This window comes from Notolepis coatsorum (genome assembly GCF_963971535.1).
Source record: "Notolepis coatsorum genome assembly, chromosome: 3".
Taxonomy (NCBI): domain Eukaryota; kingdom Metazoa; phylum Chordata; class Actinopteri; order Aulopiformes; family Paralepididae; genus Notolepis; species Notolepis coatsorum.
Window position 1 is genome coordinate 40,150,850 of NC_140167.1, and position 19,330 is coordinate 40,170,179.

At 43.1% G+C, this 19,330-nt stretch overlaps 1 protein-coding gene across 1 annotated transcript in view; it reads left to right on the plus strand.

Moving 5' to 3' along the window:
* The first annotated feature begins 7,942 nt into the window (after nucleotides 1-7,942).
* The window catches only part of hif1aa (hypoxia inducible factor 1 subunit alpha a), a 57,673-nt gene continuing 46,285 nt past the window's right edge, over nucleotides 7,943-19,330 (plus strand). Inside the window, exon 1 of the mRNA XM_084311566.1 lies at nucleotides 7,943-8,230. Coding sequence (XP_084167692.1) covers nucleotides 8,199-8,230 — 32 coding nt within the window. The 5' untranslated portion in view covers nucleotides 7,943-8,198. The remainder of the gene's footprint in view (nucleotides 8,231-19,330) is intronic.

Genomic DNA, 19,330 nt, shown 5'->3' on the forward strand with positions numbered 1-19,330 from the left:
GCAGCACATGGGATATGGCGTCCTCCGTGGACCTGTTGGGGCGGTATGCAAATTGCAGGGGGTCCATGTTGATGGGGAGGGAGGAGCAGATGTAGCCCTTTACTAGCTTCTCAAAGCACTTCATGGCTATGGAGGTGAGAGCTACAGGGCGGTAGTCGTTGAGGCAAGCAGGCTTGGATTTTTTGGGTACAGGGATAATAGTGGACTTCTTCAGGCAGGTGGGGATGACAGCCTGTTCTAAGGACAGGTTAAATATGTCAGTGAATACTGGGGCCAGTTGGTCGGCACAGACTTTTAGGACGCGGCCGGGGATGCCGTCCGGACCTGCTGCCTTCCTGATATTCACTTTTTTAAAGGTCCGCCTCACCTCATGCTCTGTTACCCTGAACACTGCGCCTCCATCAGCAGCCGACCCCCCCCCCCCCCCATTGCCGAGGCTTGTGAGCTGGTGTTGTTATTACCAGCATCAAACCTCGCATAGAAGGTATTGAGGTCATTTGCTAAGGAGATGTCACTGTTCAGTTTGAGGGAGGTGCCTTTGTAGTCTGTCATCGTTTTGAGCCCCTGCCACATAGCTCTAGAGTCAGCTTGTTCAAACTGGAGTTCAATTTTATCCCTGTAGCGTCGTTTGGCCTCTGACACTGTCCTCCTTACGTTGTATCGCGCCACCTTGTGGTCATTCATGTTGCCTGCCACTAGGCCGTCGTTGTATGCTTTGGTGCGCTCTCTCAGAGCTTCACGGACGGATTTGTCTACCCATGGGTTTTTGATTTGGGTAAACTTTCATTTTGGTAGTGGGGATTGTTTCTTTCACCCTAGTACAAACATAGTCCAGCACTGTCTCCGTGTAGACATTAATGTTATCTGTGTCGCGGAACACATTCCAGTCTGTGTAGTGAAACACTGACCGGATCGTCTCCTCTGACGTCAAATCCCATTTCTGCACCTCTCGCGAGACTACGGGAGTACTTTTAATTCTCTGTTTGTACTTTGGTGAAAGAAAGATGGACGCGTGATCTGACTTACCAAAGCCACTATCAGAATGAGCCTTGTAGCCACCTTTAAATTGCGTGTAACAGTGATCTAGGATGTTACCGCCTCTGGTGTTGCAAGTCACATGCTGATAGAAGTCAGGCAATACCTTTCTCAGATTGGCGCTATTGAAATCTCCCAGCACTAAAATGGCGGTGTTAACATTCGCCACTTGGATTCTATTTACCTCGTTGTGGAGTCTGGAGAGCGCAACCTTGTTGCTGGCTTGTTCATCTGAATGAGGTGTTTCACAGCTGCTGTGACGATTGTTAAAAGTTTTGAGATTTCACCATTTGCTGCTACAGCCTGCTACAGAGAAGGGGACGATGATAGCATATGACATTTTTGGACACAAGCAGAAAATGTAAGTGTCACTTTATGTGTTTGTGTGTTTTAATAATAGCCAAACGTACAGTCTGGATGTGTCTTATGATGTGTTTATGATCAATTAGATTAGTAATGTCTCACTCTCACTCACTCACTTGCGTATGCAGATTCTTCTTTGCAACATTATGAGCCGTCTGGAATGATTCCAGGTCTGTGGGCAGAAGCGCTTGCGAGGCCGTTAAACGGGGGAAGTGATCGAATATTCCCAACGCTGCCACTTCACCACCGGCTTCGCTTAAACTTGAGATGGAAACGAGGGGAAAATATACAGCTGCCTTGTGCTTGAGAGAAGAAGGGACAGACTGAGAGAAGAGGGGACAGACTGAGAGAAGAGGGGACAGACTGAGAGAAGAAGGGACAGACAGAGAAGGGACAGGCTGAGAGAAGGGACAGACTGAGAAGAAGGGACAGACTGAGAAGAAGGGACAGGCTGAGAGAAGGGACAAACTGAGAAGAAGGGACAGACTGAGAAGGGACAGACTGAGAGAAGAAGGGACAGGCTGAGAGAAGGGACAGACTGAGAAGGGACAGGCTGAGAGAAGGGACAGACTAAGAAGGGACAGGCTGAGGAGGGATGGACTGAGAGAAGAAGGGACACTTGAGGAGGGACAGGCTGAGAGGAGGGATGGACTGGGAGAAGAAGGGACAGACTGGGAGAAGAAGGGACAGACTGGGAGAAGAAGGGACAGACTGAGAAGAAGGGACAGACAGAGAAGGGACAGGCTGAGAGAAGGGACAGACTGAGAAGAAGGGACAGACTGAGAAGAAGGGACAGGCTGAGAGAAGGGACAAACTGAGAAGAAGGGACAGACTGAGAGAAGGGACAGACTGAGAGAAGAAGGGACAGGCTGAGAGAAGGGACAGACTGAGAAGGGACAGGCTGAGAGAAGGGACAGACTAAGAAGGGACAGGCTGAGGAGGGATGGACTGAGAGAAGAAGGGACACTTGAGGAGGGACAGGCTGAGAGGAGGGATGGACTGGGAGAAGAAGGGACAGACTGGGAGAAGAAGGGACAGACTGGGAGAAGAAGGGACAGACTGAGAAGAAGGGACAGCCTGAGAGAAGGGACAGACTGAGAGAAGGGACAGACTGAGAGAAGGGACAGACTGAGAGAAGAAGGGACAGACAGAGAAGGGACAGGCTGAGAGAAGGGACAGACTGAGAAGGGACAGGCTGAGAGAAGGGACAGACTAAGAAGGGACAGGCTGAGAGGAGGGATGGACTGAGAGAAGAAGGGACACTTGAGGAGGGACAGGCTGAGAGGAGGGATGGACTGGGAGAATAATATAATAATAATGCAGGACCTGTTCAGAGGTCTTTAATTGGCATGCAATTATCCTCAATGTTTAGCGGTTAGCACACACGGTTAGCACACACACACCGGAACACACACGCATGCATTGTCTTTTGTAGGATCGCCGATGCGATTCATCTCTGCGATAAACCCATCCCGTCGTCATTCCCCCCAAGGGCAGCCGGGAGCAGACAGGCGTCGGCGAGGGCCGCGCCAGGGGACCAATCCAAGTGCTCCTGCCCGTCTTCGTCAAGGACGCCACAGCGTTAGCGATCTGTTGTTGTGCATGTTTTTCCATTGGGTTTATCTTATCGGGGGGGAAACCCTTGCGAGCACGGGGAGAACATGCAAACTCCACACAGAAAGGCCTGGGAGATACCCCACCTGGGTACCTGGCATCATGGAAACCTGGTCCCCAAGCGGGAATCGAACCCTGGACCTTCTTGCTGTGAGGCGACAGTGTTAACCACTACACCACCGTGCCGCTAAAGAAGGGACAGACTGGGAGAAGACGGGACAGACTGAGAAGAAGGGACAGACTGAGAAGAAGGGACAGACTGATAGAAGAAGGGACAGACTGAGAAGAAGGGACAGACTGAGAAGAAGGGACAGACTGAGAGAAGAAGGGACAGACTGAGATGAAGGGACAGACTGAGAGAAGAAGGGACAGACTGAGAGAAGAAGGGACAGACTGAGATGAAGGGACAGACTGAGAGAAGAAGGGACAGACTGAGGATTTGTAAATCGAGTTGGAATAAATGTTCTGTCTAACTTCATATTATATGGATTTCAGAGGCAAAGTAATCCAAAAGTAATCAAATGACATTACTGAGCTGGCGTAATCCAATGGATTACTTTGCTGATTGCATTTTTAAGTGGGTAATTAGTAGGGATGCACCGATCCGATATTGGTATCGGTATCGGCCGCCGATATATCAGTAAAATAGCTGGATCTGGTATCGGTAAAGAAAACGGATTTTTATTTATATATTTTTTTATAATAAATAAAATAAGAAATAACCATTCAGTACATTTATATCTATGTGTTAATTTGTTACATTTAGTTTCACTAAGTTAGGAAAGTAATGTTTTAAGTCAAGCCTGATGTTGCCTTGCACAAAAGAATGATCCCAGTCTCTTCCACACAGTGACAGTGAGGCATACAGTTTATTAATTGAATGAATGAAGTTTATTTTCTGTCTTTGTTTACAACCAATCAAAAACACACTTGTGATCCTTTACAATTCTTAAAAACGAAATATATTTTAATAAAAAGAAAAAAAACGGATTAAATTTTTTATTTGTTTTACTTTTTTGGAGAGAAAAAATTGGACAATCGGATCGGTATCGGCCGATACCCAAACCCAGGTATCGGTATCGGGACTGAAAAAGTTGGATCGGTGCATCCCTAGTAATTAGTAACATTCATAAACCCCAGTAACAGTAACAGAAGTCAATCCTCTGTGTTTCATACCGTCACAGAAACCAGCAGAGAATAAACAGGAAGCCAGACGGCGTCATGTCTGTGCATTTTGATAGCAACAGGAAGCACCAAAGGGAAGGGGCTCTTGCCTTTATTGTAAGAGACTCTGAAGTTTGCCAGATGTGATGCTAGGCTGCTGTGTACGAGAACAAAATACTCTTCCCTGGGCTCCAGGCAGGACTTTCAAACCTTGGGGGTCAGGACCTGATATGGGGTCCACTGATATGAATCACGTTAATAATATCTGACCGTTTCTTTTTCTTTTAATTAAGCATCTTCGTATCACAGACACAGTTGTCAGTGAGCAGCATAGTTTAGATTAGATTAAAATGTATTGTCGGGCGGCTGGGTGGCGCAGCGGACTAAGCGCTCGTCACCAACGCAAGAGACACTGGTATCGAATCCGGCTGTCAGCGTTGCCTTCGGCTTGGCCGGCCGTAATACTGGCTCGATTGGCAGTCAGCGGGAGGGAAGCCGGTGGGTGGGTCCGGGTTGTTGTAAACAGCGACTCCTACAGTTCGGTCGGGGCGCCTGCACAGCGAGGGAAGGATCTGGAGGGAGGTAGTGTGACCTTCCACACGTTACACTCTCCCAGTGAGAGTCTGCGCTGCCAGGTGAAAAGAAGTGGTGGGCTGGGTACACATGTGTCGGAGGAAGCATGTGATAGTCTCCGCCCTCCCAGACCGACGGTAGGGGGTAGAGTGCGCAACGACCAGGAAGGGGATTGGGAATTGGCATAACGACTAACATTGGGAGGGGAGAAAAACAGAAAAAAGAAGGGGGGAAAAGATAATTAAAAATATATATATAGGTATTAGCACAAGTACAGTACCACAAAAAGAAGTGTGGCATCCAACCAGAGTACAAATGTAGCAGTAAAGTGCAACAGCAATATACAATGTACAGGTCGTTAAACTGGGTACAATGGTATGTATGCTTAGCTTCATTTCTGTCCCCCCTGAATCCTTATAGGCCCGTAGCCTGAACAGAACACTGTTTATGCACTTGGTGCAATGTGTATTAGAGCTGTTGCAGACTAAAGAGATTTCTTAGTCGATTAATCGGTTGATTAATTTAATCCACAAATCTGTCAAATGTAGCTACCCACATGCACTCTTTCAATTTAATATTTACCAGCCATACGCTTATATAACTCATTCAGAAAAAAAGAAAAGGGGGAAAAAAATACTAATCTTGATCAGCTGAGACAGCTTTAGACCGACCGACTAAAAAACAACTAAGATGGCACAGCTCTAATGACAAGTGTTTTTAAACACTGGGATCATAGAAGTCTTTAATTGTCATGCAGACCTTTTTAGTATGGGGTTCAACTAGTCAGTGGACACACTGTACTCTTGGCTGAACTTGCCCTGAGCTGGACGGTCTTGATTTTATATAGAATGGAGAAGGAAGCTTCCTGTTAGTTAGAGAAAGGAAGTCTTCAGAGAACTCCCCATAGACTGTTGTCTCCTCAGCCCTCTATCCTGTGGGACACTTACTGCCAGAGCAATGAGTGAGCTGGAAATAGCACACACAAGACCTGAAAACAATACCACTATGGCAAAATGCCTTCAGATCATGAATTATTATGTTATTTAGATCCAACAGCAATGAAAATCTCCATTTTAGCTTGTACTAGCCTCGATCCTCCTCGTTCTCTGATTAGGGGCCAGTTGGCTCGGGGTTTACCACTGCATTGATCTCATGGGCATTAAAGCAGTTTACTAATCTGCTTTAAACTTCCCTTAACCAGGATGGAAGCCCTGTGCAATAGGAGGTCAGGACATTAGGTTAAACTACTTGACTTGTCAATGTATTTGTTTACTCCTCTGTGACCCTGTCCTGCAGTTTTCCTGGGGTAAAGATCTGAGGATAGAGTTATGACTGCACTGTTAGCACTGACTCTGCACTGCTTGATTGAATTACTGTTTGCTCTTGCTGTGTGATTGATGGCCTAGAGAGGGAGCAATAAAAACGGAAGAATCCTTATAGGGGCAGTTCATTCATAAAAATAACAACATAATTCCCTCCTTACCCGGAGTGCTCTCTATGCATCCAGATAGTTTAGGCATGGTTTGCCTAATTTTGGAGATGTCTGCGAAGAGATGTCTGCCTTCACTCCCTTGTAATGGAGGTGAATGGCGCTCCGGTTACTAATTCACTGACCTCGTTGGGAGTAGTTTCATGCAGGAACTATTTTCTACTGAAGTACACCCCCACAGGGCCAAACTTTAGGTTGAGAAGTGGGGGGGACATAAGTATTATGGGATGGGGACATATGTGCGCACGATTGATTTTTTTCATGCATGTGAAGGGGTGAAATGCCCCTTTAACAGTCCCCTAAACTAAAGTAAAAGCCAGGTTGGTTGATTTCTTGAATTTGCCATCAAAGATTTTTTTTTATTACTTTTCAATTAAGAGCAATGCAAACTCTTTACATTTTCCCAAGTATTTTAGTCACCGCTAAAAGCTGCTATTACCCCAACCTTTTTACATGTTGATTGGCTACAATGACCAGGACAAGCTCTGAGAATGAAGATCGAGCATCTTGCAATCAGCTCACAGGACAGTTTAGTCTGGAAGTATTTTTCTCACCGCATGCTAGCAGACTCACTCCACTCACATTGTGGTGTTGTGACACCTATGCCAACATATTCTGGGAAGTAGTGGCCAGAGCTTTCCAGATTTAAACCGATAAGATGCGGGTCCTCTGTGAGATAATGCAGTATTGTGTTTGGGGTCAGGGGAAGGGTTTTTGACATGTAGTGATTTATTGCGAGACTACTGTACTTTGTATAAATAATTGTCTTTTCCAAGCAACAGCTGAATCGGAGGCATGGATTTTGGACATGATACAGTTGTTCCCCTGTGGTATGAGAGGAGGAGCAAGTAGGTTGTCCTGCTGCAACACTGCGGCTGCCCCCACATCATCGAAATGGTTTTGGAAAAATACAGAAACATACTCTGCACTTGAGACAGGCTCATGCACATTAATTAATAGTTCACTGCGTCAGAATAACCCACATTGGCATTGCTCGTTATGCAGCTGATATACACAAACAAATTATATATATATTTCATAGATGGCTTTGAAAAGTTGGATAAGGTTTAGGCCTACAATATTCAGCACATATTAATTTACAATATACATGATTACAATGCATCTTGTACACAATACAATATATTCCTGGCCAGTTTCAGTTATTTCAAATATGCCAATATTTGCTAGTAGGTGAGCCTATGTGGAATATTGGCTAAACCAAAATCCCATATCCCATTAACAGGAGGAGATAAAACTGGGAACGAGGTTACATAAACAGTATAGGCCTATTTATTTTTTACTCTGGGATGGTGTTATTCTAACTGGTTAGTCACATTTGTTGAGGTGTTTTAATGGTCCCAATAAAGAGCAATCCCTTATTAAAATGGGCAACTCAGTATAGGCTACAATTCTTGTCTTAAGGAAAGTAGCGCAGAAAAGAACCAGTCTTAATTGTGGTGGTTGTCATTCATTGATAGACTCTACTTATCAATGTCAAACTTGTTTATGATACCTTACACGCCTACCATTAACTGTATCTAGAATCTAGTAGAATGATAACGTTATAAATGTATCTTATCATTGTGGGATTTCCCTCCACACAGCACTGGCTCACTGGGGTTGTGTGAGTGAGTAACTGATGAAGCAGCATGTGACTGCTCGCTCTCGGAGACAGTGTGAGGAGGAGGCGGGGCTGTTGATCTACAGTACTACAGTCACTGCGAGTAACCTCCAGCGTGCGTGGCACAATATTTCTAAGGAGATAAACGATTGGCATACGTTTAGTAGATGAAAGCTTGGTTTCGTCCAAAATAGACGTACATATTTTTTTATGTAACGAACTAACGGATTTACCTATTGCTATTTATCTGTGGAATTTACCACCCTTTCCTCGAGGGTCCCGAAGACAGAAGCTCGATATCAACAGAGAGACTCAACACAGCAGGTCCTTCGTCCTGAAATGGACACAGGAATTGTCCCCGAAAAGAAAAGGTAGCTGGCGAGTTAGCATGCTAACCTTAGCTTGTTGTTAGCAAGCTGACTAAAACAACCCTCGTCTCCCTTGTTGTTTCCTGTACTCTTGGATTAATGTCGTATTGTGGTCTTTCATTTCAGGTTAACGCTAAATGGGTTAAACTCGTTTTTGCCGTGTGTATTCCGACAACGCGTTTGCTAACTATCTAGCCCAAAGCTAACGTGGGCTAACTTGTGTTAGTTGGCAGTGAGCTGCTCCTGCTGCTGCTGGGGAAGTAACCAGAACCAGTGACATATGGGTCTTTGTTGATCTGTTTGTCTATGTATGTTTATCTCGTTTGTTTTCACTTCCCAACCACTCACCTTGCTATTGTTGGTCAATTGCGGTAGGATACCGCATTCCTGTTACCGCATAATAACACTATTGTGTGTTTAGCTTCTTCACACAGATTGTATTGGAAAGCAGCATGACATTTAGGCCCCTAGCAATTTATTTTCATTTGATAGGAGGTAGCCAGACAAACTAACTTCTGCATATCAGAACAGCTGTACACTTTGTTTGCTGCATTAGCCTATAGGCTATAGCCTAACTTATAATGGATAATCTGAATGCGTTGTGTATTGGCTCTTTTCTTTGTAATGGGGGGAAAAGATGTGAAGGAATGGGAATACAGGCTGTTTTACGTGGTTACTATTGGAAGTATGAATGCTGGCCTTAGCTTGGTTCATCTATGTTTAAAGTGTTGTAGTAGGAACAGACAAGTGGCATATCTGTGTGATCAATGATATAAATAGTATTAGGCTACTGCATGGACAGTAATCAGGCAACAATGTTATTATCCTCTTTGCCCTCTTGTACTAAAAAAATTCTTGTTACTGACTCGTGTCAATCTTGCATGTTTTTGCTATAGTGTTTGCCTTATGTCTCTTTTCCTGTTTTGTAGTTTATTTTGTAGACCATGCTACACATGTATTTCGTTCATATCGTTTATGGACAATGAGATGGGAGTGGAACTTTGTACAAGGCCTTTGGGCTTCATTCCCTCCTAGCACTGTTTTTTTTTCTTTTTTTAATATATAAATAATGTGCTAAATAAATAAACTAAACTAAACGTAATTTACGACGCATCTTTGTATTTGGAAAATAGCAAGACTGACCAGATTTAATATTTGTAATAGCTTACTCCGCTTTGTAGAAAGGCCACTTGCTGCTATCCTTGGAGCTGTCAGTAGACTTCTTCAGTCCTTTGTTGACAGCCCACAACAGCTTAAATGGGGCGGCACGTTGATTAGAGAGGCCGACTAATTATAGGGTTAATTGGTTTAATTCCCAGTAATGGCAGTACCCAATACCCTGGAGCAAGGGTACCCACAAAACCACATATCAAGTGGGAATCACCAGTTTCATTACGATACGATATCGATTCTTTGGACAACGATACGATATTTTCCGATATCACAAAGTCTGCCACGATACGATTCGATTCTGGTGCCTGCGATCGATATGAGACGATATTATATGCCCATTTAACACAATCGGTAACATTTAAATCAACAAAAAAAAAGGCAATGGAAATATCATTTGAATTTTTTTTGATCTCTTCCAGACATTTAAATGAAAAACAATATTGTTTTTAATACAAATAGACCTCCTGTTCACTGTTTTTGGTTCATTTTTCTTTTTTCCCGATATTAATATCCTATTAACACTTTCAGCGCCACGCCTGGTTTTCCGTTTTACCGCTTGAATGCCACCATCGGCGCCAATGTTAACATTAATATCGCCTAATCTATGTTTTAAATTATGGCTATGTGTCTAATCTGCCCATCGCATTATCAAAGACTATTTTCCAGTCAGTGCTGTGAAGACAGATTGTTTTTTTATCGCGTCGTTGCCGTTTCAGAGCAGTTAGAAAAGCCCCCGTTTTGATATAAAAAACAGCTCATTCTGGAGCATTCTATGAAAATCGTCTTTTAGTGGAATATTCCACAACGTTGATATTCGTCTGCCTTTTTATGAATCGTTTTCAAATAAACGCTAGATGATCAATATTATACGTGCACGCACGCACATTACGGCCCCGCGCGGATAATCGCCTCGTTGATTTCCTCTCTGACTTTTACAGTGAAACCGAAAGAAGACATTTCACAAAACAGCTTAGGGCTGGGCGATAAAACGATAACGATAACTATCGCGATAAATTATTTCCTCGAAATAAACATGAAACGTGGTCGCAAAGTTTCGATATATCGATTTTCCAACCTTGGCTCCGTTCAGCCTCGGCTCAGCACACTCACTAACAACAACCAGCGTTACGTGATGACGTACTTACGCACAACGGCTAACAACCAATCAGTGAAGGAGATGGCCGAGACCCGGAAGGAGGTAGGACTCACTCAACAACAAGGCTTGCTAGGCTAATTAGCTTGCACGGCGTTGTTTTATATATTTACGTGCCGAGTATGTGTGTGTTTTGAATTCTGAGGCCACGTTTATGGTAGTGTGGGATATACAGTGGACGCCGTTTCAATATATTGTGGCGGAAGAGAGTATTTTAGTGTCATATTTAGCACATTGTCATGGAATACCCCGCTTAGAACCAACAGGCTGGCTAGGATAACTAGCTTGCAAGGCACTGTTTTATATATTTACGTGCCGAGTATGTGTGTGTTTTGAATTCTGAGGCCACGTTTATGGTAGTGTGGGATATACAGTGGACGTCGTTTCAATATATTGTGGCGGAAGAGAGTATTTTAGTGTCATATTTATTGTCATGAGATACTCCGCTTGTCGGCTAACGTGCGCAGACTGATGACGACATCAACTCGACTTGAGACATTCGCAGCAGCATAAGAAGTTAATTAAACTTGACGGACATTATATCGTCGATAATTATCGATATCGAATTATATGAAAATAATTTTATAATTTTATTGCGATAACGTTTTTGGTCATATCGCCCAGCCCTAAAACAGCTTATAACTTCATCAAACTTACTCTGATTATCCTACCACTGATAACATAGAGTCCTTACCTGACATCAGATGGTATCCAACTGGTATATTCCAATTCCTGATCACCATTCGAAAAAATCGATACGTGTATGGATCCAACGCGATACAGTAGAACTCCATGATCCGCGGGGATCTGAGGCTCCAGAATGAACTCTAGTAACCCCGGCTGGATCAGTGAACTGGAAAATGTGGAGTACCGGATTTTTTTCCCATTTTCATTGAGTCCATTCCAAAATCACTTATGTCATCTGGGAGACGACAGGGGGCGCTTTTTTCCACAGTGATCGTCGTCGCCCCTCGGCTATACTCGGGTAGGCTCGGGTGATGCAATAATTTTTCAGATCGAAAAAAAAAAAAAAAATCCGAGAAATCTCGTGAGTGGTTGGAACCACCTATAAAAAAACACGAGAAATCTCGTGAGTGGCACTGAAAGAGTTAATATTTTGCGCTGTATTTTGGCTGGAAAAGGCATATTGGGAGTCAGAAGGTGCAGTACCGGCCATATCCTGTTAGTGGGGCTATTTCGAGAATGCAGTAACCCCCCCTCCTTCCCAGTCCCTAGTGGACCTCTGCTGTTTTCGCTATCGCTCTATCAGCGTAGCTTAGTTAGCTAACGCTAACGCAACGTTAATTTCAGTATTTAACGCGACGTGGGCATAAAGGAATGGCGAGGATGGAAAGCATGTTGGATGCATTTGACCCCTTGTGGGGAAAAAAACAACAGGCACTTATTTCGGGCAAAATAGGCGGACTCTGAAGCAATGCTGTCTAACGTCTACACACGCTGAGCTGCGCTGAGCTACTGTTGTTGCAGCCGGGCGGATATGCTCACGAGGGGATTTTCAAAATAAGAGTATCGCAATATGAATCGATCTTTTTACGTTGCATCGATCCTAATTGATAATAGATCGATATATCGATCTGGATCGATGTATCGTCCCACCCAAAACTTCCTCAAAGGATTGGTAATGGGGCTGAACAATTTTGAAAGCATATCTAATTGTGGTTATTTTGACTGGTATTGCTAATTTGGACTGGAATGATAATGTTTGCTTCATTACTCATTTTGTCATTGAAACGAATTATTAAAATGATCATGATGTGATTTTTGTAGGGATCTGCACCAAACAAAGATGTTTTGCTTAAGTGTGTAGAATATGATATTTAGGCTAGGACATCACTGCAGCACAATTTTTGAATGGTATTTTGACACACATTCCGCCTTTAACTAATATTGCAGCATCTGCTATTTGAATATTGCACAAGCCCCATATTTCAATCAGTTGTTCAGTGAAAATAAGATATTAGCTAATATTAACTAAAAACAAAGTCAAAATATTTATCCTAGCATTTGCACACAAAAATGGATCATGAAAACATAGAACCCATGTCCAAAGGCTAATGAAATTCAAATGAATTATAAAGGCAATTAAACATGTGGCCTATTTAGGCTAGCCAAAGTCCTTCAGAATTAGTGTTGGGGTGTAATCTAGGCATGCTCTTGATGATCGACCAGAAGCCAGGCAACTGTTTATTATAGGTAGATATGAAATATTATATCAGACAGTGACTGGCTGACCTTTGATTGGACTACAGTACTCTGATAGCCCAAACTGATTTTGTGAAGCAGAAAATATCAGCTGCGTGCATCATGTTTTAGCCAGTGTGATTTCCTTCTCCACTAGCAATGAAAACGTCAAGTTCACAAAAACCATATACCAGTGCAGGGAACAAACTTACTTTTTGACTTACCAGCCATTTGGCTGTTAGATTTTTAAAAGTACCAGCCGGGCAGATTTTTTACTAGCCAAAAATTATAAATAGCTTTTTAGTATATCGCCATGTGTTATTATTACATATAATACTCTCATATGCTATTTTCAATTAATATCATAAACAACATAAGGAATATTAGCATCATTTTGAGTGGACTGAAGGAATGAGTCAGCGTTAATAGTTTTAAATGCAAATAATTTATTGAAACATAGAAGTGGGGTCGGGACACACACACAGTGTTTCAACTCACCACCCCCGCATCATATTGTAGTCTGTCTTCAAACTTCCACTCCTCTCAAAACTTTTTTATATTTGAATATCAACATTATCTGTCCATCTTCAGTAATCCTCAGTTTACTATAATATACTCCTGTCCTGAGTCCTGACTAGTGACTCCGTCGTCTTTCCAAACGCACGCACGCACACACAGGGAAGGGGAGAGTGCCCCCCCCCCCCCATTTCCCTTTCCTCAGTGCTGTTGCACTGCATGGTACCTACTCGACTCTACTCTACTCGGCATTTTCGGTTTTCCATTACCAAAGTACCTGGTACCAGGTACTTTTTGGGTACTTTTTGGGTACTTTTTTAGTCCCTGCTCTGTCGAGGTTCCAAGTGCGTGCCAAGCGAGTAGAACTGGTACCAGAAAAGTCACGTGAAACACTGCAGACCACTGATTGGTCAGAAGAGAGACGCGTCACTCGTTGGAGAGTCTGAACGAAAACAGAAAGCCGCCATCTTTAATGTCTCGCATAGGATTTCATTATGTTTGCAGCAGGCACAAGTGCAATAAACAAAGGATACAGTCACTGTGTATTCTGCCTCATTTATTGATTAAACAAAACCGACCGAGCGGAGAGTTTAGTCGCAAAAAGATCGCTGACTTGTTAAGGCTTAAGCTTGTTGTTAGGTTAGGTGCTAATGTTGTGCTAGCGTTTTAGCATGGCTATCGTACATAGCGTGATCAATATAACTCGCTATTGATTGTTTGTATGAGTAACGTTAATGCTAGTAGAATAGACACAACGTGAGGTAATCGCCATCTATTTTAAACCGGTTATTACCTAATGCTAACGTTAGCAAATAGACGCAAGACTGGTAACGTTACAGCTTTGTTGTTAGCCTAATGCTAACGTTAGCATAGACAGCCTAGCTAACGTTAACGCTTGTAGAATAGACACAATGAGAGGTAACGTTAGCGTTAGCAGAATAGACACAACGCGAGTCTCGTTAATGTTGTTATTTATTGATTGATTGAAAACTGTGTTTTACTCTGGCTTGCGCCTAGCTCACGGACATAGCTATGCTGTGTTTAACGCTGCTGCTCTGTTTTCAAGAAACAACACGGAGTGGGCGGATATCGTATGACTCGCGGAGTTGCTAAGGGTTTTTCAAAATAAGAGTATCATATGAACCTGAACGTTGCTAGCTGCCGGAGCCCAGATATTATGACTGGAGCTGCGCTTGGGGCGGCAATGAGACCCGCACAGGATTTTCAAAATAAGAGTATCGATATGAACTACACGCCAGCTGGCGGGCAGACTATTATTTTTAGACGCCAGACGGTAAATCTACACGCATTTGGCGAATGGCGTCTAGTTATTTTGTTCCCTGTACCAGTGTATGAAGAACTCAGTTAAAATTTGGACATTCTGGCCTAGCCCTTTTTTACTGAGATGAAAATGTATATTGGAGGGAGGAGGATATTCCTATAAGGATGTTTTATTGATTACTCTACACTTCACTTATTCCAGCACCACTGCTGTTTTCATTTACTCAACTGGCATATTCCATCTGGGGTTGTCTGTAGCAGTGTTCTTTAGGATATACTGTATCTGTGGTCTATTATCTTGCTATAAAATGTACTATCTTTTTATTGTTGCAGAGTAAGCATGTTTTTGGCATATTGGTCTAGTTTTCACACAATATTATAGGTGCTGTAAGTGGTATTTCTTTGTTAAAATAAATTAAGTTAAATAGCTCTACACCATCACTGATGGTGTTTGGTCAGTAACATTGGTCTGCTAGTCCCTCCACTCCAGTAAATACAAAATAAATGTTCTGGTATCTCATTCTCACTTTATCCAATCAGGAGAGAGAACCATAGATATATTTATATATATATTTTTTTTAAATACTTTATTTCAAGTATAAATTCTTGCCAAGCTAAATTTGCTGGCAGATTATTATACTTGTTTCAAGCACATATTTGTTTTTATTTCTTCTTTTTGTCAGACCATTTTTGCATTGTGGAATTCTCTCTTGTGATTCTACCACTTATTTTAACAAACAAAATACAGCTTACAGATCCTTTTAACTTCCGTGGTTGCTGAGAACGGCATATCCGATGAGGATGCAAGAATTATATAAAACCGGATGTTTCAAAGTGAAGGTAATATGGATATGGTGTTATCAGCAGCCACAGAAGTAAATATTGTGTGAAATCTAGATCAAAATCATGCTAGTAGTAATTTAATAGCAAGGTAATCGACTAAAGAACATCACCACGGATGACCCTCGACGGAATACGGCGGTTGAGTAAAAAAAGAAAAAAGCAATCCAGCGCCAGGCAGGGGCTACACCGTACATCCATTTGGGAAAGTGTGAACATTTGTGGCTTAAACCGCATAGGACTAGTTGTTGTTTTCTGTTTTGGTTTCAACACCAGATTTCTTTAAGTAGGCCTGTTGTGGTAAACTGGTGTCTGGGAAGGATTGTCATCTTGCTATTTCTGTTTCCTCTCTTAATCACCTGGGCTTGACGTCAATGGGAGTGGCTAGATATGCGTGTGTCAATTCAGTGCCGATTTACATCCTCCCACGAAACAGTGGTGTCATGTTAACCGAAAATAATTTGGTAGCGAGTAACCTGTAGGGCCGTCCTTGACTAAAGAAATTCAGAGACGACTAATAGTCATAGGATTTGTCGATTTAAAGGTGGCTGGGGGGCGCAGCGGTCTAAGCGCTCGTCACCAACGCAAGAGACACCGCCCAGTAGGGCTGGGCGATATAACGATAACAATAAATATCGCGATATATTTTAATAATCGATATCGAATATCGAAATCGTTTTTTTTTTTTTTTTTTTTTTTTTTATTTTTTTTTATACCTGCAACAGGGCAGTTTTAAAACCAGAGACAGTGGACAGACTTGTCTTTCTTGCCTGCAACTTAAAGTAATGGCTTTGCTTGTCCAAATGACAATACTGACCAAATTCAGATTTATTTTTCTCTTGTCCATTTATTTTGTTTGCTTTCTAATTTAAAATACATTTTGAAACCGTCTGCACAGTAGGCTATGTGTGCTAGCAGAACTAGACTCCAGTCACGAGTCACGGTGCACATGTGCAGTGGTTTGTCCACCATAAAAGCACCAAAAGATCGAAAATAAACTAGCAGAGCCAGAACTGTTCAACTCCTCTGGAGCCACAGCCAGCAGAGAAGCCGGTTTACTTTAGCTTTTAAACCAGCTGCAGCCTGAGAACTGGAGTGTGAGGGGATGTAACACTAAAGATGGCGGCAATGACAAAGAATTGCTGCAAAATAAACATACATCTGTTGTTAAAAAAAAATAATATATTTTATATTATTTTATATATATTTATATTATATTTATAACAATTCGATAATTATCGATATCGAGAAATAAAATAAAATTATCATATCGTTATCGCGATATGATTTTTTTCCATATCGCCCAGCCCTACCGCCCAGTATCGAATCCGGCTGTCAGCGTTGTTTCCGGCTTGGCCGGCCTCATACTGGCTCAATTGGCAGAGTCAGCGGGAGGGAAGCCGGTGGGGTGGTATTTTGGTCGTTGTAAACAGCGACTCCTACAGGTCGGTCAGGGCGCCTGCACAGCAAAGAAGGGATATGATGAAGGTAGTGTGACCTCCCACTAGGCTTGGGCAGTATGACGGTATTACGGTATACCAGGGTATTTAGAAATCCCGACGGTATTGAAAATCAATACCGTCAAAACGGAGTTTTGTTGTAGTGCACACACGCGCCAGCAGAGGGCGAGACCAGTCCTCACTAGTGGAGCGAGCCATGCAGAGCTGGTTGTCTACACACAGGAGGAGGGGAAACCCCGCTTCAGTGGTGGAAGTTGGCCTTTAAATGAGACACGCTTACCGTTGCTGGTGCTGCTGGCTAACTGGCTATTCTGAGAGCTAACTGTTAACTTGTGTATGATCACAACGGTGTTCACGCTTTACGGTAATGTTGCGACAGTGCTGTGAAAATACCGTAAAGCGTTGTGGTAACGAGTAGGGATGCCCTGATCGATCGGCCACCGATCGTTATCGGCCGATAATCAGTATAAATATGCGATCGGTGATCGGTGATCATGCTTTATTTTCGCCGATCGTCAAAACCGATCTCACTTGCAGAGTTCTGTCTCAGACACTGGGAGCTGCACACACTCCCACACAGTGGTGCGGCGTCTGCTCCTCCCTCCAGCCCTTCCCGCACGCAAACACGATGTAGTCTAGTCTAAATAAATAAACATAATCACGGTTATCTACCTCAACAACTGCATGTACGCGTCTCCCTGAGCTAACATTAGCTACCGTAACTACAAAATGACCCAGTCAACCATTCACTTCCAGTCCAATACATGATGAGGCATTGTCTAACCGAGCGGTATCTAGCCGGCCAGCTACTGATAGCTCCTGACATCAACAAACGCTCCAGCAAGTCTGTATGATACCTCCGCTAGCTCACGTTAGCTGACGCCAGCTCACTGTTCAAAACGAAATGTCCCACTGAACTAAATAGTTCACTGAGGCGCTGTATCAACGTTATATAGCCGGCCAGCAGTAGCCACAGATAGCTCCTGATATCAATGTTTTATAACACTCATTCGATGCGTATTCGAGCTGAGGGTATGTTGTTGAATGTGATCAATAGGGCCCAGCTGCAGCTCCGGAGAATCCTGGCCGTAGCTGCAGGCTACTCGAGTATAGGGTCCAGCTGCAGGCGAACTGCTACCATTCTGAGAGCTTTAATAACGTTAGCACTAGGATGCTGCGGGCGAACTGCTACCATTCTGAGAGCTAACGTTAGCACTAGGATGCTGCGGGCGAACTGGCCATCTCCGTGATTTGTTTACTTGGTAACACGGGTTACCCGCCCCGCTGGTGAAAATGAAAGTCATACCGTCATATACCGTATACCGGGGTATTAGGTAATCAAGGTATTATACCGCCCAAGCCTACCTCCCACGCATTACACTTCACCAATGAGAGTCCGCGCTGGCAGGTGAAAAGAGGTTGCTGGCTGTCTCCTATGTGACGGAGGAAGCATCTGATAGACTTCAGGACTCCCTAGACTGACCAGTGGGGGGCACATGCGAGCAACGACCAGGAAGGGGAGGCGGGAATTGGCATAACGACTAAATTGGGATGGGAGAAAATCTGAGAAAAACAGGAGGAGAAAAAGTGGATAAAAAAAAAGGATTTGTCGATTTAATTTATTTGTTAATGTCGTCGACAAACCTGTAAACTTGTGTTTCCCACATGCAGAAGGACCTCATCGTATGTTTACCAGATATTACCTTATAATTTTTCAGGAAATCTCACTCTGCATGGAAAAAAGCCAACAAATTTACTTGCTTGCTGTCAGTGGTCTATGTAGTTTATTCATGCATATAAACTTGACTTAATATTCTTTAGAATTCTGAGCAGAATCTCAACTCCCTGTGGATTGTGATAAAAAGGTCTCCAGTTCAGTATCAGTTTATTTAGCTGCGAGCCGCAGCTCTATAGGTCGCTCTGTTGGTTGGTTGGTCAGTCCACAAACATTTCCCCACCCTCTAGTTACCACAGGTTTCGTCCTAGGAGGCTGAAATTAGGCATGGAGGTCAAGTGTGTGTGTTCATGCCAAAAACGAATTTGTGCTTGTTTAGTAAAAACAGGTCGTGCAGCATCAATGAATAAAGAAATGGTAGGAAGTAGAACATTTTGTGTGTCTTTGTGTGAACTTCAGCGCCATGCAAAAGCTAAGCTTCCCTAGTTGGCTCACTGACTCAGACAAGGTTGAAGGAGTGCCTGTTGGGCAAAATCAGCTAGTTGTAAAGTGACTCTTAACTAGGGGTGGACGGTATAAACGGTATGAATTTGCACTACGGTATGGATTTTGACTATACCTTCATACCTTGTGACTGGTAGACTGGAGCAGCTAGTCACAGCAGTAGCGATGACGTTAACGTTACTTAACGATTCACTCAACGTTTGCAGTGGTCGATGCATAGTGTTTAATTGTACTGAGTTTTTCTCCACTTGCTCACAGACCTTGCCATATAGTTTGGGCATTTCAATTTGACTAAGGAG